This window comes from Helianthus annuus, chromosome 3 (assembly GCF_002127325.2).
Source record: "Helianthus annuus cultivar XRQ/B chromosome 3, HanXRQr2.0-SUNRISE, whole genome shotgun sequence".
NCBI classification, from domain to species: Eukaryota; Viridiplantae; Streptophyta; class Magnoliopsida; order Asterales; family Asteraceae; genus Helianthus; species Helianthus annuus.
The window spans coordinates 100,950,676-100,972,856 of record NC_035435.2 but is presented as its reverse complement, the minus strand read 5'-3'; the positions used below and the strand labels follow the sequence as shown (position 1 = coordinate 100,972,856).

The 22,181-nt window shown below is 32.2% G+C and overlaps 1 protein-coding gene and 1 pseudogene across 1 annotated transcript; both read left to right on the top strand.

The window, feature by feature from the left end:
* Positions 1-1,705: 1,705 nt before the first annotated feature.
* On the top strand, positions 1,706-2,659 carry LOC110931881 (annotated as a pseudogene).
* An 11,510-nt stretch (positions 2,660-14,169) lies between these two features.
* Positions 14,170-15,782, top strand: LOC110929448 (cysteine-rich and transmembrane domain-containing protein WIH2). The gene is made up of 3 exons (XM_022172608.2): positions 14,170-14,377; positions 14,454-14,649; positions 15,555-15,782. The coding sequence occupies exons 1-3, from the start codon at positions 14,335-14,337 to the stop codon at positions 15,598-15,600; spliced, it is 285 nt and encodes a 94-aa protein (XP_022028300.1). The 5' UTR covers positions 14,170-14,334; the 3' UTR covers positions 15,601-15,782.
* Positions 15,783-22,181: the final 6,399 nt, after the last annotated feature.

Here is a 22,181-nt window from a genome sequence, read left to right as displayed (position 1 = left end):
CGAAACGTCATAACCCCCTTGATAATGAATACATAGTCAACGTAATGATAGTCAATCGACATTACTTCATTTAATATTGTGATAAAGAAATATGACAAAAATAATAATTGTTTATTGACGTTATTTTTTATGTAAATTCATATGTAATCACTATATTGTCTAATGGTAATACTATTTTTTTTTGTTTTACATAATTGTTACATAAGGTATTAGATTTAAATTTAATTATTTATCAAACATCGCAATCCAACACAGATAATTGCAAATATAAGAAGTATACACAACAATTGTTGAGAATGTCGTATAAGTGTATGATGACATCTACATAAGTAACGTAGTAACGCCCATATGCATCTTTAATTCATAACAACTTGGCCATCATATATTTATAGTTCTACTATTTTATCGAAAACCAAGTTTAGTACAAATATACCAAAACCTTCAAATTTTATCATTATGTTGAGTCATGACATTGTACTCTATGTCCATATCACTTCCTTATAAATACAACTGCTTGTTGTGGAATAAGGCTATATATATATATCAAAAGACCGTGAATGCGACTTCACAAGGAACTCAAGTTTTTGATAGACACATAACTAGATATGTAGTTGTAAAATAATGTTTAAAACTAATAGTATACATATTAATTTAAAATATCATGTTAATTCAAAGTTATTATGTCCATTCAAAGTACCATATTCATTCAATGTTATTTTTAAACCATAGAACGTCGAAAGATTTCAAGGTGTTGTCGACTCTTGTGGTATCTCTTAGGATTAACAATTGATCAAAATGAATTGGTATAGTTGGTAACACACATTCAAGAATATTTAACTGGATTGTAATGTTTAGAGGTAAGAAGATTAAGAAGAATTGTAAGATTAAATATATTATTACTGTAATATTTAATCTTGTAGTCATATAATCATTTATATTATATAGATCAAAATATATTATAACCTATTATATAATTAGTTGGTAATTGTTGATAGACAATATTACCCTTATTAACTAATTAGGTTTCCTTTTGGATGTATATATAAGGAGATAACTAGAGAGCTAAAATGTTTGACATTAATCATAACATCAAAATCGCCCCTCTCTCTCCATCTGAATTCCCCTTTGATTCGATTATCACCATCATAACTTTACACCCGAAGGAGGACCCAGATCAAGTTGACAATTATGTCAAACTAAATGGTTGTTTGGTGTATCAGGCATCTCTGTCTGGATTCTCTGCTAGCCTGTTTAGTATATCAGGTATTATTTACATGTTTTTCATTATGTTTAAACAGAACTGATTAACAAGGATATGTTGGAAGCTATTTTATGTGGTTTGCTAACAGGATATGTAAGATGAATTGAAGTTGGTTGATTGGTTGAAAAACACACTTATGTTTTGTAACTATGGTTGTTGCCAGTTACAAAACATTGGATACCTTAAATTGTCTTATGAAGGTTACACATTACTTGGAATATAGTATATGGGATTTTTTGATGATGAAAATCTATGAATATAAAGTATGTAAAACAAAAAGAGTATCAAACACTAATAAATATAAAGTATATGCTCGATATTGTAAATATTGCGTGAGCTGGAGTCGTGTATCACTATAGCCTGAATGCTTGATGATGATCAATAAAGTAGATTCAAATATGTGGACACATGAACAAAAGGATTGTAGATTCATATTTTTCTTTAATGACTAAGAGGTATAAAACAACTCATAAATTATCACTATGATAATATTTTGGGTAAATTACACTTTTCATTCTTTATGTTTGTATTAGATTGTAATGGATGACATTTAACTTCAATAATTACAGTCACAGTCTTTTGTTTGGAAAATCCATTTCACCATAGGTCCTTTAACACAAACCAGATTAAAATTTTCAGTTAACTATGACATGTGCAAGACAGATGAGGGTATGTTAGTAATTTTACTATATATCTTTTTTATTTCTTCTTATTTCTTTCATTTTCAGTTTTCCACAAATCATACACAACCCAAACCCTTATCATCAACCTAAAAAACTTCAATTCAAGCTTCAACAAGTTGTCGTCGAATACATCAACCTCGCCGCTCTGGTCGCCACCACCGCCCCTCTCTCTCTAACCGTACGATTACTCTTCACCGCCAAAAACGACAACACAGTCGGAATCAAGTACACCACATCTACATTCAACATCATGTACTGCGGTTTTCTGTTAGGTCGGGGCTCCGTACCCGGTTTTTTCCAACCCGCACACAGTGTACGCTAGGTTCAGACAACTGTGACCGTATATCGAGTCAATTTGATGCAGACTGATGCTGCAGATCTGGTGAAAGATGCTTTGGTTAACGACCGGGTTGAGTTATGGATCATTGGTGATGTTAGTGCTGAGATTCGAATCCTAGGGCTGACGTCACCGTCTGTGCAGGTTAGTTGTTTGATTTTGAATGTGGTTTTGTGAGGTGATTGTGTACAGATTACGGACTTGTTTTGTTTTTGTGTTGCAGACGTCTGTTGATTGTGGTATAGCAATTAATCCGACTAAACAAGTTTTGGTTTCCAAAGTGGATTTGATGGTTTGCAGGTGGAGATGATGATGAGTAATTTGGTTCAAGTGTTTGCGGTTTTGAAGATGAGCAATTTGATGGTTTTGAAGAAATAAAAAGATATTTTATATATAATACTAAAATTACTAACATACCCTTATACCCTTATGTGCTTTGCACATGCTATACTTAACTGAAAATTTTAACCTGGTTTATGCTAAAGGACCTAGGGTGCAATGAGTTTTCCAAAATAAAGGATTGTGACTGTAATTATTGAAGTTAAAGGTCATTTATTACAATCTAATACAAACATAAATGACAAAAAGTGTAATTTACCCTAATATTTTTTAATCTCATTAATTTGATGTGTATTTTTTACTAGTTAAACACGTTTAGAGAGTTATATGATTTATTCTTTTGTATTATAACGAGAATTTGTGGTTTTCAACCTCTTTTTTAAAGTAACTTCGTTTATTTATCTTGTTGGAATAGAAGCCACCCCTTATTTTATGTCGGAAACGTCACTAAGTACGTCATGTTTTAAGGTTCCTTATAAAAAAAAAGTCAAAAACCACATTGAAGATGAATACTTGTTGGATTATTTTAATCATTTATGCATCTGAAAAGCCTAAACCAAAATAGATTAAATTACACAAAAAAACAAACAAAAACACATTATTATATTACATTTTATTATATAACTAGTTTACAACCCCGTGTATTACACGGGTTTAATGACAAAAAATGTAAATTATAAACTTGTATATAATCCTTATTAATGAATGATTTATTTAGATAAATTAGTAAAATAAAAGAACAGTTATATTTTCGTTACTTGTACATATGATTTGATACTTTATTAATAACGATTGTTTATATTCAAATAATATATTTTATCTTAACAAATATATATATGGTTAGGGTAAAATGAAAACTTCTACGAGTTTTGAGAACTTGGAGAACTCAACCTTACAAAAGGTTTTTTGAATGTTTACAGAGGGTGTGAATGAGCGGTTAGAGACTCAAGGTGTTAAACTTTTTGATTTTAGATTTAAGTGGTTAAAACCAATAAAACATAGGGACTTAAAAAGTAATTTACTACTGATTAAATTTGAAAGTATACGTTTGATCTCTAACTATATTAAATAATATTATACTTATTATATTATTTGATACATTTATATTTGTTATAGATAATTATTAATTAAATTTGAATTTAGACGTTTATCTCTAACTATATTAATTAATATTATATTATATTTTGTGTATAAAATTAATATGTAATACTATTATTAAAAGGGAGGAGGCACCAGAGAGTGACACGTGTACAAAAAGATTTTCATTTAGTATAGGAAGATTAGATTATATTATATTATATTATATTATATTATATTATATTATATTATATTATATTATATTATATTATATTATATTATATTATATTATATTATATTATATTATATTATATTATATTATATTATATTATATTATATTATATTATATTATATTATATTATATTATATTATATTATATTATATTATATTATATTATATTATATTATATTATATTATATTATATTATATTATATTATATTATATAACTATTAATTTGTAACATAGATAGGCTTGATGTGATTGTACTTTATGAATGGTGTTTTTGATACAATTTGGACAAAAAGTATAACTATTAATTTGTAACATAAGTAGGCTTAATGCGATTGTACTTAATGCTTTAATGGTGTTTTGTACACTTTAGACAAAAATGCAAAGTGAAAACATTATAAATTTATATATACGCCGAAACGTAGAACAACTTGAATTTATACAAAAACGTACATAAAGATATGCACGTAAAAATGGTTTCTTTAAACGAAAACGTATTATATTTGATCTGACTCGTCTGTAAAATCAAACATAAACACATATAATCAAGAACAAAAAATTTTCAAAAGTGTTACCTTTGATGATGAACATTACTTATGTGGACTGACTTCGATGTCACACATAACTAATGGATTAATTTGACGGTAGCCGTCAAATCTTCCAAGTGTTTGAAAACGCAGGATTTTTGACAATTGAGTGGATAAAAGATATTTTAATTGACATTGACAATTGACAATTTATTAAAAACAAAGGGTACATTAAAAAAAATATTTAGTTTGTGAGTGGAAAATTTTTGTTCAAAAAAAAAGTTTGTGAGCGGAAAGTTGCGTTTTTCTAACACACCGTTCGCTGGTTTACGGTTACCACCGTTTGAGTGGATAAAAGATATTCTAATTGACAATTTATTAAATATTATGACACCGTTTTATTAAATATTAGCATTATCCTTAGCCTAAGTGAATAGTATTACGTAATATTTTACATTGCATTATATTTGAGCAGTTACGACTGTTAAACGCAATGTTTAGTTGCTTTTTGTTATATATAGATAATAATATATCCTTAGCCTAAGTTAATAGTATTATGTAATATTTTACATTGCATTATATTTGAGCAGTTACGGCTGTTAAACGCAATGTTTAGTTGCTTTTTGTTATATCTAATACTAATAAAAAGGTATAGATAATGCCACATTGCATTCTCATACTAAACAAAAGCCTACTTAAAACCATATGTCATTTTCTCCTTCAATTCACATTTATTATTATTATTAATTATTTAATTAATTAATACAAAACAATAAAAAATTCCTTAACAACTTAATACTAATAAATATTTTATTGTTTACTTAGATATTAATTATTTAATTTTGACTTATCTAAAATATATAGTTAGTTATTAGTAACAATTCTACTTATAATAAACAATTTCATTTAATGTTAATGTGACAACAACTTCTTATTCTTTAAAAAAGGATTTCTTTACAATAAATTATTATTTTATATTATAATAATAAAAAAGGTAAATAATAAGTTAATCTGATATTTGAAAACCGGTTTATTTCCATGCTTTGAAAACACTTTTAATGTTATTAGACCTATGTAACAAACGCGTTTAAGGATATAATATCTTCATACTAATTTTTGTTGGTGCACTTACGTCTGTCGACTACGTCTTTCATTGAGTCTTAGAGTGAGATAGATCAGACATGACACGGAAACCTAGAAACCCTAGATTGTAATAGGTTTACTTATGTGATTATACCTAGGTTCGCTCATGTGTCAATGTGTAGATCAGGTTCGCTTGAATGGTCTTGTAAGGTTCGCTTATTAGGTCTTGATGAGGTTCGCTCATATGGCTGGTGAACAGGTTCGCTTATTTGGTTGACCGTATAAGCGAACCTCTATCATCTATATATAGGGGTTATCTTGAGCGAACCATATCATATAGTTACGGTGTATTTGTTCCGGTATGCTGCCGAAATGCTGTCAGACATTGTAATTGCTTTCAATATCAATAATACAGCAAGTTTAAAGTGAATCCAACTAGAATAGCACCAAATCATTAGTTTCCGCCTCTTGATTTGGATAGGAATTTCTCTGATCGACTCAAACAGGGCCGAACGCGATCCTACAAGCGGTATCAGAGCTCAGGAGGAGGAGTTCTTGCCATTTTAGCTGCATTTCATCTATTTTTCTACACTTTCTTCACTTTTTCAAAATTTTTCACGGTAAAACCGGCTCAAAATCACACACTTCACTCGGAATCATGAACTAGTAAACCCTTGAAGTTTTCAGATCTAAAATCAACCTAGAAAGTAGATTTTTAGAGGGTTCGTTCATACATACTCGTTCAAAAAGTGACATCAGCAAGTGGTCCGCTTGAGATTACAGGACAGGTTCACTCCAAATCATCACATAGGTCCGCTCCAAATCAGATTCGTTCCAAAGAATTTGGTTGGTTCGCTCCAAATCACCACATAGGTTCGCTCCATAGACTGATTCGCTCCAAAGACAGGTTCGCTCAAAGATACCTTATAGGTCCGCTCCAAGTTACCTCATTGGTCCGCTTATCTGGTGAACTCATTGGTTCGCTTATCTGGTGAATTCATTGGTCCGCTCATCTAGTCAGTTTATCTGGTCCGCTTATTGTAACAAGTGAAGATCCACTTTAGTGACATTGAAGATTCGCTCATGTGAACACTTTATTGGTTTCGCTTTTGAGATCATTTTTGCCTAAGCTTGGATTTTTGTGAATTTTGAACAAATTGAACAATGGACACTGAATTTTATAACGCTTTTGCAACACCGATGTCAGTGACTCAAAGTGCTTTGATTGAAAATGAAACGGGAACATCTCAAAAACCACCAAAACTCATGGATATTGATGACTATAATGTGTGGTCTGAACGGTTTGCTAACTGGGTCGAGGCTTATCATCTAGATGCGTGGGAACACACTGAAGAGCCATATGTTAAGCCCACAAAGAACAATGTTGTGAATGGTACTCCGTTAACACTTAGAGAGATGAGTACTGTAGATAAAAAGAAATATCGAGATGAGAAATTGATGGTGAGTTTGCTTCAGCAAGCGATAAAAGAAGATATCTTGATACTGCTTCAACATGATGGAACTGCATATTCAATTTGGACAGAATTGGAAGCAAAGTTTACGGGAAGTGATGATATGCTCAAGAATAAGATGTCTCTCATGAAGAAAGAATTTGACTTATTCCGGGGATTGAAAAATGAAAGTACCAAGCAGATAATTGATAGATATTGTAACTTGGTGAGAAACATGTCAAAACTTGGAGTTAAGAAAGACACTGATGAATTGATTGAAAAACTTGCAGATGCGCTTCCACATGAAACATGGGGAACATTCTTGATGATGCTGAAATCTAACAGAAAAGACTACAATGCTATGATATTGGGAGATTTTATCAAGCATCTGGAAGCTCAAGAGATGGAGCAGAGAAAGATTGCCAGGATGAAGAATTATGATGGAGAACAGGATATCAGTTTGTACTACAAGAGTGGTGCTACTGGATCAACAAATTATTCTCCAAAGATCGAAACTGCTTACAGTGTCAAAGATTCTCCTGAGAAGAAGCCATCCCAAGGATCAAGCAGCACAAGATTTTCATCATTCGATCCAAACGTTTCTGTAACAAAGAATGGGAAAAAGCTTCAGTGTAACATTGTTCTTAGTCTTGAAAATGATCAAGAGTACACTGAAGAGATTGCTAAAAATCAAATGTCTTTGTTGGGGATGATTTTGGAGTCATATAGTTGTTTTGTGGCAGGAAAGATCGGTAATCAATGCTCACGAAAGAGGATTACGATCAAATTGATGCTGAAGAAATGGAATTAATGGACATAAAGTGGTGCATGGCTAGTGTGATGAGACGTGCTGAAAAGTTTAAATAAATTACAGGCTGAGATGATTTTCGTGATGCAAACGTTTCAACTTTGGGTTTTGATAAATCTAAAGTTATGTGTTTTCGTTGCAGGGAGAAGGGGCATTTCAAGAGGGAGTGCAAAAATCGTGAAGCTACCGGAGCCCAGAACCCTTCAGAAACAACAATTATCACAAGAAGGCAATTTATCATAAAATCACACCACCAGCACAGAATCAGGCACAAACGGCTCATGGGAGAGATGTGGTTGATAATTCAAAAAGAGCATGTGTAGTTAGTCTGGGCAAATATGATAATTTTACCTGGGAAAAGTATCTTCCAAAAGAAAGCAAGGTGTATTTTGCAGAACAAGATGATGAAAAATTGGCTGAAGGTTTCAATTGGGATGATTTTTGCCCAGATCAAGAATTTATGTCCAAAGAGATGTCCAACAATCTTTTCAATACTCATGCTTTCTATGCTAATGCTTATCATTTGAAATGTGCAGAAAAGTCATGGAAGCTGCTGAAGCAAGACGAAGAAAGCTTGAAGAAGAGGAAGAAGAGGAAGAGAGATTAAAAGCTGAAGCTAAAGCTGAGAAAAAGAGAAGAGCTGAATTCTTACAACCTAACAGGACAGTCAAAGAGGTTCCTGAATTTGAAGTAAAAGTTGATGCTGAACCAGTTGAAGTTCAAGAAAAGTGCATGAATTGTGATTCTCTTATCAAGCAGAACAATGAGTTGTTGCACAATATAAACAGATTGAAAGAATCCTATGATACAATGAAGAGAGAAATCAACAAATATACGGATTCAGATGGTGAACAAGTTGTGGCAATGAATACTTTGAAGATAGCGTATCTGAGACAGCTTGATGATGCAAATTCTCACATAAAGAAATGTGCTGATTTGGAGTTGGAACTAGCAACACAAAAGATAGAAACTGAGAAAGTTAAAAAGTTATTAGAAAGTTACTCATGTTCTTCTTTTGTTGTTGACAGGATTTACCCGGTTGTGGAGAATTTGAAGACGTTTGAAGAAGTGAAGACGTCTGAAGAAGAGAAATCTGTGACAAAAGATGAAGAAAAGATGAAGACTTCTGGTAAGAAATCAAGTGTGGTCTATAACAGATGTCCGCCCCCAGTCGAAAATGGATATTCACCTCGAAATCCAAATTCCGAAAGAGTCAATAAGGCTATCAATTTACAATGGGAGTCTGGGCCGTCAGATAACTTGCCAGAAAGTATTGATCTCATGTATACGTCATCAGACACTGATCATGAGTCAAAGTTGATAAAAAGTGTGATCGATCAGGTGTTAGATAAAGATGACAGTGAGGAGTCAAAACGGGAGTCCAAACCCGAGTCAAAGTCTGGGTCAAATACGTCAAAGCTGACAAATAAAAAGGACAAACGGGTTTATGATAAAGAGTTTTTACTTTCGAAATCTAATTTGAATGATGAATCGGTCAAAGTGGCATATACTTTGAAAGGTTCTGACAAATTATATTCTGATGAGAGTTTTCCAATAAGAAGTGTCAGACTTGAAATGATTCAAAAGGTTTTCAAAATAACAGAAATTAATATTTCTAAAATAAAAGATTTAAATCTTAATGGAAAATCTAAATCATACACTTCAAGAGATCAACAAAGAATCAACAAGAAAATGGGTTACAATTGTGGTTATAGTTTCCGACAGAAACCAAACCATAATCGTAATTTCAAAAAGAAAGGTCTTGGTTTTGTCCCACCGAAAAACTATAAAAATGAGAAAATGTATAAACCAAAAACTATGTTTATTTCAGGGAAAACGTCAGAGGCTGAAAAAGAACAATCATTCAGAAAGCAGACAAATCAGGAATTCCTTGCCAAGAAGCAAGAAGAACTAAAGAAGAATGAAGTTCCGAAGAAGATTGAAAAGAGAACTTGTTTTTAGTGCAAGATTGTTGGTCATGTGGCAAAGGATTGTCCAAAGACATTCAATCCAAAACAGGAAATCTCTGGTAAAATGAAAGAGAAGATTGTCGAGAAGACTGAACTGTCAACCCGGAAGTTTACTGGCTTTGAAAATTCAACTTTTGAGAAAGGAGAATGTTCAAAGAGTGCTTCAAGACGAAAAGATAATATGTCAAATCAAAAATGGGTTGTGAAAGGTTCAGGTAATAGTTCTGGTGATGAATCTGTTTCCATAAAATCATAGGAGCCACGTGTTGAGAAAAAGGTTGAAAAGAAAGTTCCAACCATGAACGATGAAAATTTTCCACCTTTACGTGCTGAAAATTTTATGAAGAAAGTTGGAAAAGTTGAAGTTTCAAATCAATTTTATTCTGACAAGAAGAAATTTGATGTTGAAAAAACTTTCAACGAAAATGTGAAACGTATCTTTGGACAAATGGTCAACGGTAAGGCCAAAAGTATCAAAGATTTTTATGCTTCCAAAGGACGTATTTACAAGCCTGTTGAAAGTAAAGATAAAGAAGATGTTGTTACACCCAAGGAAGGTCAGGCTTGGGTGGATATATTTTTCAAAGAATAAAAACCTGACTTGCCGGAGATCCCTAGTTGGTAATCGTGGATCATGAATCGGCATCCTTCTTAATTTGTGTTTGAGTTTTTACAGGACTTGCCGGAACTCCCAGGTTTGTAAGCGAGGAGTAGGAATCGGCACCTTGAGAATTCAACCAAAAGATGGTAATTGGTTGAAAAACAGGTTTGAAAAGCTTAATTGCTACACCTACAAGTGGTTGTATGTTTGTGGTTGTTATAAGTGGTTCAGAATGAGAACTAGTTGATCTTACAAGTGGTTAAATCAAGGTCATTAAATTGAACTTGAGTTAACTATTATTCAGATGATTGGTAAAACAATGTGATGATTTTGCCCCAATTTTACAAAAGGTAAAAACAACTAAACTTATTTTCCAGAAAAACCATTCTGATTAAAACAAACTTAAGTGTTTTGAAATCATTATGGGAAAATAGTTTGTTGTGAGGGGGAGTTCTGATTGTTTAAGCCAAACGGATGGAGAATTGAGGCGTTTCGATATCTGTTGTCATGTTCTGTATAGTTTGTTTTCAATTTTTACTAGATGTATTTGAATTTTAGGGGGAGTAAGAAAGTAAGAATTTTTAGAAAATCCAAAAACATCAGAAAATTTGAAAAAGCCAAAAACATGATAAAACTGAAAAATGAGTTTTTGTTGCATAAAAGAGGAAATGATAGTACATCAGTGGACTATCACAGCATGCTAAAGAATTGTAAAGCTAAAAGTGATCAACAATCTTACTGCGGATGTGTCAGTAGGTTTTTGCACACTTAGTAAATTGAAACGAGATATAAACCTAAATTCGAACTTGCTTAATTTGTGGGTAACTATTCTTGGATATATGGGTAACCCCCGAAATCTTGTTTGAAAGGTCCCGTATTCTGAGATACTAGGTCTTTATACTCAGTGATATCTGGGGTATTATTCCGGGACTTCTGCTGTATGGAAATACTGACCTAGTCCCCGAATAATACTTTCTGCAAAAAGCTTTGAAACATAAGCTCGCCCTCAGCAATCTGATTAAACAATAAAATTGATAATCTTTGCTGTTGTAATAAAAGATCCTCTAAAGGGGACCCACCTAAAGTCGAAGCCGTCATCTCTCTGCGTATACGGAAGTATCGACCTGAGCTCTCACGGCCCTCGCACATTACCCCTTTACAGATATCAACTGTGGTATACTCACCTGTAAGACTGAATATTGGGATTTGGATACAGGAGTATATTCGAGTGGAGTGATACACAATTAAGTTTTAGTTTCTAAAACATTAATATCGTATCTCGAATCAATTGAAGTCTGTGTGAAAATTTAAGTGGACAAACATACTGACAATCTAGGTAAAGTGTTTAGAACTTAAAATGTAATCAAGCTTAACGGTGTTAGTGATATGTTTCATAACTGATATGATCCTCTTGCACAAACTCACAAAAATATTGTCTGTAAATATTTTGTTTTCTGCATTTTCTTTCGTTCAGAAAATCCAAAAAGATTTTTGGTGTGTTTTAGCATAAATTTTGAAAAAGTCAAAAAGAGTTTCGACAACTGGTGTTGAGATGCTGATTTTCGAAATTCAAAGTGCTAAACTTGAAGAACTGGTTTGGGAGAGTATATGCGAAGCTGGTAAAGTTATTTGATAAGAGCCAGTAAAAGATCCTGAATGTAAAATCGTTACTGTAGTTTATCAACATAGTTTTTAAATTGTCGAAAAGATTTAATCTTTGAAGAAACTTATGGTTGGGTAGAGATTGTGCAGGACTTGAGCCAGGTGACGATTATGTGCTGAAGTGCGAGGTTACGAACTAATAACCTGTAGAAATTGAATTCCAGGCTATGATCCCAGCTGTTTAAGAGGGGGAGTCTGAAGACACCGTGTCAACAGTTGAGAGAGAGGAGTTTGGTGACGATGAAGAAAGAGAACGAGGATTCTTGAAATGACAGATACTTCAAAGGAAGATCGAAGACAGATAAAGACTGAAGATTGACGTTTTGTGAAGACTCGAAGACTCTGTGAAGACTCCGTCAACATCCGAGGGGGAGTCTGTTGGTGCACTTACGTCTGTCGACTACGTCTTTCATTGAGTCTTAGAGTGAGATAGATCAGACATGACACGGAAACCTAGAAACCCTAGATTGTAATAGGTTTACTTATGTGATTATACCTAGGTTCGCTCATGTGTCAATGTGTAGATCAGGTTCGCTTGAATGGTCTTGTAAGGTTCGCTTATTAGGTCTTGATGAGGTTCGCTCATATGGCTGGTGAACAGGTTCGCTTATTTGGTTGACCGTATAAGCGAACCTCTATCATCTATATATATGGGTTATCTTGAGCGAACCATATCACATAGTTACGGTGTATTTGTTCCGGTATGTTGCCGAAGTACTGTCAGACATTGTAATTGCTTTCAATATCAATAATACAGCAAGTTTAAAGTGAATCCAGCTAGAATAGCACCAAATCATTAGTTTCCGCCTCTTGATTTGGATAGGAATTTCTCTGATCGACTCAAACAGGGCCGAACGTGATCCTACAATTTTGATACAAGTCTATACTCACTCGATGTCCTAAACGGAGTTATATTTTTAGGCTTGCCATACCGTTGATAATTAACAAAGGTCAATGTTCCAGTGACGTTATTAAGAAATATTCATTGAAAGAATAGTTTATGTAACGAACTCGACTACAGGTCCTATCACTAGGTGACTAGGTTATTGAGGCATTCATATTATCCTCCGGAAGTAATAATAACACTTGAACATTTATCCCTAGATTTCTTTTAATACCGCCAAATAGAAAGATTTCATTTATATTGAAAAGAGATAGATTCCTCTCCCCCAATGTCTTGCCATGACGATAAATAAAAGTATAAGACAATTTTTATGTAAAGTTGGTTTGTTTATAAGAGAATTGGTTTTTACACATGACCAACTGTTGCATCATCTACGATAAAGAATTCATTGTGAAAGGGTGTGTGGAAGGGTTTGCCTTAATACATGAAAGGGTTAAACTTTTTGAAGGGGTGTGTGTTTTGTGTTATTAAAGGGTGTGACTTTTGAATAAATTGGACATAACCCAAGTTATTAATTGTATAAGGGTATAATTTCATTGCCATATCTATGTTTTTATATTTTCATTTATCGTAAAAATGGAAGCAATTCCTAGAGAGATAATCGAGACGGGCCAAATCATATAAACTCGAGTCTGATTCTTTTAACCTAACAAATATAAAGCTCGACTCGTTTTAAGCTCTACATTATACTCAAACTTGATTCATGAATAGTTTTACAAATTTAATAACCTTAAGTTATTTTGTATGTATTTCTAATTATTTAGTTAAATATTATTTGATATAATTATATTATAAGGGTGAAAGTTGGCTACAAAGCTCATTTTTTCTACAAAGTGTAGAAAGTCATAAAACACCATAATGTCAACCATAAAATACACTCAAAACGCATAAATAATAAAGTAAAATTACTAAAATGCCATATTTATGGGTTTGTGCTGTGTTTTGGATGATAAGTCTTTGATTATCGAATGACTAACATTAGTGTGTTTTATCTTGATTACCATATTATGTTTTATATTTATAGTTCTACGATTGTGTGTTTGTTGTTTTTATGGACTGTTAGGGTTTGAATATTGTGTTTAATTGATCTTCAGCATGTTATTTGTGGGTTTTGAGTGTGTTTTATAGCCTAAATTGTGGTGTTTTATGACTTTATACAATTTAAAGAAAAAAATGGACTTTATAGCCGAACTCCGCTTATATATTATAATATATATTGCAATATACAACGTTGTTTCGAACGGCTATAATTATATTATATCATGTTACATATCCTCTTTTCCCCCAACAAACATCAACCCCCCCACCCCACTTTATAAAACCCCCACTACCACCATTTCCACCATTGGCATTTTACACACTCCAATTCCATCAAACAAACAAGGTCCACCACCACCATCACCATGAGTTATCCCCCACCCGCAGTCGGTGCTCCTCCTCCACAAGGTAACTAACTTCCCCTTCAATCAACAGATCATATTTCAAAGTTAGGGTTTTAATCAATGTAGATCAATCATTGCAGGTTATCCACCAGAAGCCTACCCGAAAGACGCCTACCCACCACAAGGCTACCCCCCACAGGGCTACCCTCCACAGGGCTACCCCCCACAAGGCTACCCTCCACAACAAGGCTACCCCCCTCAGTACGCCCCTCAGTACGGTGCACCCCCTCCTCAACAGCAACAACAAAGTCAGAGTAGCGGTTTAATGGAGGGATGGTAATGTTTTTTTTTGATCTTTTTTTTTTGGAATTGGTTGGTTTGTGCATGCAATTGTTGAAGATCGTCTTGATTTGGGGGGGATCGGTCAGTTTTTTTTTTTGGGAAATTGATGTGATCTTTGACTAATTTTGACTTCAGATCGGTTGTTGGATTTGGGTAATTATGGGGTGGATCATGATGGTTTGGCACCAACCGCCTGATTTTAGGGTGGGTTTGGTCGAATTTGAAGTGACACATCAACAGTTTTTTGGAATTTTGAATTTAAATAATTTGATCCATTTAACAGTTTTTGATTTCAAGAATTCACCCATTAGCAGTTTTTGTGTGATTTTGGGTTTCAAGAATTGATCCATCTAAAAAGTTTTGTGTAATTTTGAATTTCAAGAATTGACCCATCAACGATTTTGTGTGATTTGAATTCAAGAATTGACCCATCTAATAATTTTTGTGTAATTTTGGATTTCAAGAATTGACCCATCAACAGTTTTTTGGAATTTTGAATTTCATGAATTTGACCCATCAACAGTTTTTGTGTGATTTTGAATTTCAAAGAATTGACCCATTAACATTTTTTTTGTGTAATTTTGTATTCTAAGAATTGATCCATAAACAATTGTTGTAATTTTCGGTTACAAGAATTGACCCATCAACAATTTTTGTGTAATTTTGGGTTTGAGAACTGACCCATCCACAACTTTTGTGTAATACTGAGTTTCAAGAATTTGACCCATCAACAAATCTTGTGTAATTTTGGATTTTAAAAATTGACCCACTTACAATCTTGGTCCAATTTTTGAATTCCAGGAAGTGATTGTTTAATATGTTTTTGAGTACTGTCAGATGTGATTTCTTTAAATAGGTCACAGGGTTGACTTAGAATTTTTAATGGTGATTGTGTGCAGTTTGGCTGCCCTGTGTTGCTGCTGCTTGTTGGAAGCTTGCTTTTGATTGAAGTATGAATGGATGGTGGTGATCAAGAATGGGATTTGAACATTTTGTTTTATCTTTTCTGCAAATGATTTTGGGCTTGAAATGTAGCTAGTAGTTTCTTTTCTGCTCATATTTTTATGGATCTTGAGTTTCTTGTTTGGATTATGGTCTTAGTTTTGAAACAAACTATGTTTGATGTTTCTCTTTCTCTTTCTCTTTCTCTGACGTTTGATCTGGATCGATCTGTTTGATGTGCGAATGGGTTGCAGAAACAAACGATGTGTTTCCGTCCGTTTGTTTCAAGGAACCTCTTTTTGTCATTCGATAGGCGTTTTACTGTAATGAAAACTTTTCCCTTAGGTGAGTGGAATTATGCTCTGTTCCATGATCAACCAAATGATTTTGAACAGAATATTCTAGGGAATTATGCGAACACTCGTTAGGGTCCAAATTCCACCTTGCGTCCACCCGAGGTTCTACTTTGCAGACTCGACGGTGGGGTTGTGAAGACAACCAACTAGTAGCATGCGGCAACTGGTATGCGAAATCGAAACTGCTTGAAAAGGCAAGATGCACATGCCGTGTATATCAACATTTAGATTTGTGGGGCATTTTAAATGGATCATATTAAAATTATTATTCATAGATTAAGTTTAACATGCGACTCAGCTCAGCTAAGATAAACAGATGGATAATGTGTCAGTTGGACCTATTTATTTTATTAATTCATTGAAACAGTATTATTCACATTCTTTTACTTACTATAAAATTACCAACGATAAAACATTGTGGGCTTGGATGCATCGATGAAGGTGTTAGACGAACATTTCAACGTTCTTTATATATATATTTTTTTTAAAATAAGAAATCCCTATGTATTTTGATAACGATATGCATCCACAGCTGCACGCCAAGAACCAATTGGAGTTTAACTGTTTGCATATTGTCTATTAAATGCATTTATGTATGACCGGTTCGGCAGTTCCTATATATTTTTTCTTTTCTATTCGAAATGTATAAAACCACATGTATTGCTACACATGTATTATATTCATATTACATGACATGTATTTAAGAATGTTACTTGACATCCCGATAAAGATACTAAAAAAGATATGGTCCTGGACCCCCGCAGGCTCACGAGAACCCCATATCTAAGCCGAAAAAACTTACTCAAGGATTACGAGTCTCACGGTGTTGTTAGTTTTGCAGATTTCCCCAAGAATTAGTGCTCCTGAAGAAATAATTACTCTCCACCCGATTGAGTATTGGCCTAATCCCCTCATTTTAGACTTATGTTTTTTCAGCTACCAATAAAACTAACTTTCAATTTGAACCATATAATTACATAGCACCATCATTTATACTTGCTAGGTACGTTATTTTCATTTTGTTAAGTTAAATATCAGGGATAATTTCATATAATAGGGAGAATTTAACCCTTAATTAACATTGTGTATTTTATACTTGAGTAAATTCTTTTATAAGTCCTTGAGTTTTGGTAAGGGGTGGCAAAATGGGTGGGTTTGGTAGGTTTGGGTAATGGGTTAGGATGAGTTTATTAAAATGGGTTAGGATGAGTTTAGGTCAAGATGGGTTTTTGTCAAGATAGATTTGGGCATGATAGTCTAAAAAAAAATAAAAATAAAATAAAATAGGTAAATAAATAAAAAAAATAAAATAATAATAATCAAAAAAATAAAAAAAGGTTCAATGCTTTTTAAGGATTGTACGTCACGATAAACTTCATTTGGTACCGAGTACCGGTACCGAACCATACCGGTACCGTACTGGTACCATCAAATCAGCCGATCCAGCATAACTTTAACCCTTAATTGTGCAAAAGGACATAATAGCCTTAACTGAGTGGTGAATTTTATTTTCATGCATTCGATGACATTTAGTTTTATACAATTATAAAAAATTGTAAAAATTTCAAAAAATTCTAAAAAGTAAAAAAAAAAAAAATCCTAAAAATCAAAAAAATTATAGCAAATAAAAAAATTCTAGAAATTCTAGAAAATCAAAGAAATTCCAAAAAATCAAAAAAATCTAGAAATTCTAAAAAAAATTTAAAAATATAAAAAATCTTAAAAATTCAAGAAAAATCTAAAAAATATAAAAATTCTAAAAAATCAAAAAAAAAATCTAAAAAGTAAAAAAAAAACTATAAAAAATCAAAAAAATTCTCAAAAATCAATAAAATTCTAAAAAATCAGTAAAACATAAAAATTCTAAAAAATCCAAAAAAATCTAAAAAATAAAAAAAATCAAAAATCAAAAGAATTCTAAAAAATAGAAAAAAATCTAAACAATCATAAAAATTATAAAAAATCCAAAATATTCTAAAAAAACTCTAAAAATAAAAAAAAAACAAAAAATCTTAAAAAAACCTTTATAGAATTTTTTGGATTGTTTAGAATTTTTTTGGATTTTTTAGAATTTTTTAGATTTTTTATTATTTTTTAGAATTTTTAATTTATAAGAAATTTTTTTGATTTTTTTAGAATTTTTTGGATTTTTTAGAATTTTTGGGAATTTTATTATTTTTTTAATTTTTTTGATTTTTTTTGGATTTTTTTATTTTTAGAATTATTTATAATTTTTAGAATTTTTTGGATTTATTATTATTTTTTTTATTTTTTTTATTTTTTTGATTTTTTAGAATTTTTTGATTTTTTAGTTTTTTTTATATTTTAGATTTTTTTGATTATTTTTTTGATTTTTTATAATTTTTTTAGTTTTTTTTTATTTTTATTTTTTTGATTTTTAGATTTTTTTTTAATTTTTTAGAATTGTTTGGATTTTTAGAACTTTTTTTGATTTTTTAGAATTTTTTTGATTTTTCTGATTTTTTTTGATTTTTTATAATTTTTTTGATTTTTCTGATTTTTTGATTTTTTATAATTTTTTTTTATTATTTTTACTCTTTTTATTATTTTTACTCTTTTTATTATTTTTAAAATTTTTATTATTTGTGAAGTCAACGTCTACGAACACTCGAATAGAAAGAAGAATCTGATTGTGATGCTCTTTTTTAAGTTACCCATTTACCCAGTGTAATACCCATTCTGACCCATGAATTATTTTAAATAGATATATACAACTCATCCTGACCCATCCTTAATTATTTCTTAACCCATCCTGATCTATCCTCATTTTTCAAATGACCCAAAATGACCCAAAAAACCCAAATAGGTTTTTATTGCCAAGCCTAGTTTTGGTGGTTTTAACTACTTGGGTCCAGTTTCTAAGATTTTAACCATTTAAGTCCAAATTATTTACTTTGTTAGAATGTTTTGTTAATTTCTCATGAAATGAGTAAAATGAAATAATAATAAAATATATCTATAAAATCTTATTACTCTCACTACTCTATCTCTAAAACACAACCACCACCATTAGTCCACCACCAAACGCCACTGATTTTACTCACACACCTTCCGTCCTCTTTTGTTATAAACCCTAGATATCCATGATCATCAATCACCGCCACCATCTAATTTATCCTTAAATTCTTAACCATAGATCTGGTTTCAAAACTTCAAATATACCATCACCTAGGGATAAGCATTTGGGACTTGGTATCGGTATCAAATTTCCCGTACTGAAATTTCGATAACCATTCTTGGCGTTTTCGGTACTGGTATTTTACCGAATTTTACATACAAATACTGGTACCGGTACCCATATTTGGCGATTTTTGCTATCGGTATTTTCGGTACCGAGTTTATCCTAACCACCACGTGCTATAAACCCTCGATTTGGTTTCAAGCAAGAACAAGGATGCCGATGGTGCGGTGGGGGTGGTGGTGAGGCGGTGGTGAGGCGATGGTGAGGTGCGGGTGGTGCGGGGGTTAAGGTGTAGTGGGTATGGTGCGGTGGAGGGAGGTAGGTGGTTGTGTTGGTGGGGTAGCGAAGTGGTGGTGAGGTGAGGTGAGGTGGGGATGGTGTGGTGGTGGAGGTGTAGTGGGGATGGTGGTGCGTTGGTAGTGGTGGAATGGTGATGGTAAGGTGGTGAAGATGAAATAAAGTTGAGAGAGAAAATATAGAAAGAGAAAGAGGTTTGTGTGTGAATGAATATGTGTGTATATATATTAATATAATGCTTAAAAAGATTTTGTAAGTTCCTTATGCATTAAAGAGTTATACCTGGGTATAAAATGACTAAAGTACCATTGTATTTAACACTCTTATTGGATGGCGTTACAAATTTACAGACTGATACAGTTAAAAATTTTGGTTTTAGATTCAAGTTGTTAAAACCACCAAAGCTTTGATACTCAAAATGATATTTTACTCTTTATACCCGGCAGCAACACTAATGAACAATAACCTGAAAAACATTTTTTTATTTAATAATATTTCATTTATTATTTAATTTGACTTTTTTCTCTGCTTTCTTTAACTCTTTTTTTTTATTTTAATATGTAATTATATTTATTTTTTCCAACATTTTGATGTAAATTTTATTAAAAACGAAGTTGTATTAAAGATAAAGTTTTTTTTCTTATATGCACTGGCATGTACAAATAGTAACAATAAATAAGACTGATATTTAGGTGCACAAGCTTAGCTTTAAAATGTAAAATACCAAAACACTAAACTAAACAGGTACAAGCAAGCGTACCCATCGTTGTGTAGTATAGCAATTGCAAGATATCGTATCTCAGTTTGTAAACACATTAGTTCATGATACTAAATTATATATCAATATTTAACCGATGTAAAAGAAAGTTTGTTTTAAATGCAAATTTAAAGCAACTGGAGAAGAAAGCAAATGATGAGATTTTGGAAAGTTTGTAAACATATTTGGGAATGATTATCTATTAGACTCGAATCATCTAAGTTGAAAAGATCGTTTTAAATAAATTACTTGTAAAATTGCTTATAAGATTTGTTATTAACAACATGTGAAGTGCTAAGATAGACTAGAGTCGATTAAGGATAATCTCCCAAAATTAAATAGCGATGCTATATACACACATCAACAACCTGACTTTATGAATCAAGTTCAGTTACCAACACATGTGATTATGGGTTTCTTAATTGGGCTCTTACTGGGTCAACGACTTGTAAATTACAACTCCTACAAGATCATTCCCATAGGTAGGTCACACGTTTTACCAATTGAATTGTTGGTTTGTCTATTATTAGTTAATGTTTTAAGCCTCAAGTTTATGTTTGATATATAACTTAGACATATAATTAATCAGATTTAGCATGCATAGCTTCATAGAAAGACAAATTCAACAAAACACCAATTCTAATATCAATACTAACATGTAGTCATACACGTAACTAGATTATGACATAAAACTTCACGAAAACTACACACTTTTAAGTAAAAACATCTTAACAATCAATTCAAAGGGAGAATCGTCTAAACTAACCTGCTCCAGAAGAGTTTAGTAGGACACGTCCACGAGAGAAACACAAAACAAATATCCAATCATGATTAAATATGTATTTAATACGGTTTTGAAAATAATTCAAACCAAGTAGTAAACATCCAAGCTAACCGAACGTTAGATATGCAATCTTCAAGTTTCTAAGCCTCATTCTTCTCTCTCAGTAGCAGTGACAACCCTTTTTTGCGATTACAACCTTCAAAAGTCGTTCCCCAAGGTAGCAGTAGAAACTTAGCTTATGTATTGCAAAATTAGGACAAACATGCATCCATTATGGCCGTACCATCTAGGTACGGGGCGTACCGCGTACCCCATTGAATGGGCCATAAAAGTCTAAGTCCGTTAAGTTTGTCGGTCAACCATATATGGGATGTACTAGGGAATACCTAAAAGTTAATGCATAACACAATTCAATACCAATTCTTACCAAATTAATCAATTTAAAATACATATTTATATTATATCTATAAAAAAAGTATGTGTTATTTCTAAACATCACGTACCGAGTGTATCACTAATGTATCAAGTTGAATTGTAACTAAACTGAACTACCGAACCACCATAATCAGTCTGGTGTTCGATTTGTGTTTTTACTCATTTCCGGTTTTGGTATATATGGTACCAATACATTTTTAATAACATTCTGATTTAAACTTTATTGAAATACGAAGGTTTAATAAACTATTTTTTGGAATCGTAAACTATACCAGATACCAGTATTGAAACGAATCAAAGCGATACCAATCGGAAAAAAATGATGCCAATATCTATATTCATTTTTATAGCTTTTATCAATGTAATACACGTGTTTATATTCTTTTGAAAACAATTTTCTATAATCAAACATAATAAGATTATAAATAAAACTTTTTACATGTATGTTTTATGAGTAATTTACAGGTTTTGTCCTTTATGTTCTTTTTCAGGCGGTGTCATTTGGTGAGAAAGTTGACAAGTTTTGTACTTAACATTTTAAAATCCTGCACGTTATGCCCTTTAGCCCTAACCCAGTTAGATTTTTTGGTTAAGTATGGTTATGTGCCTTGCACATGAGGGCATTCTTATGTTTTCACCTTTCCATGGGTTATTGTGTAAATAACTTATATACAAGGACTATTTTGTAAAATAAAAAGATATTTAATTAAACAAACCTCTCTCTCTCTTTAACTCTCCCCTCAGTCTTCTCTC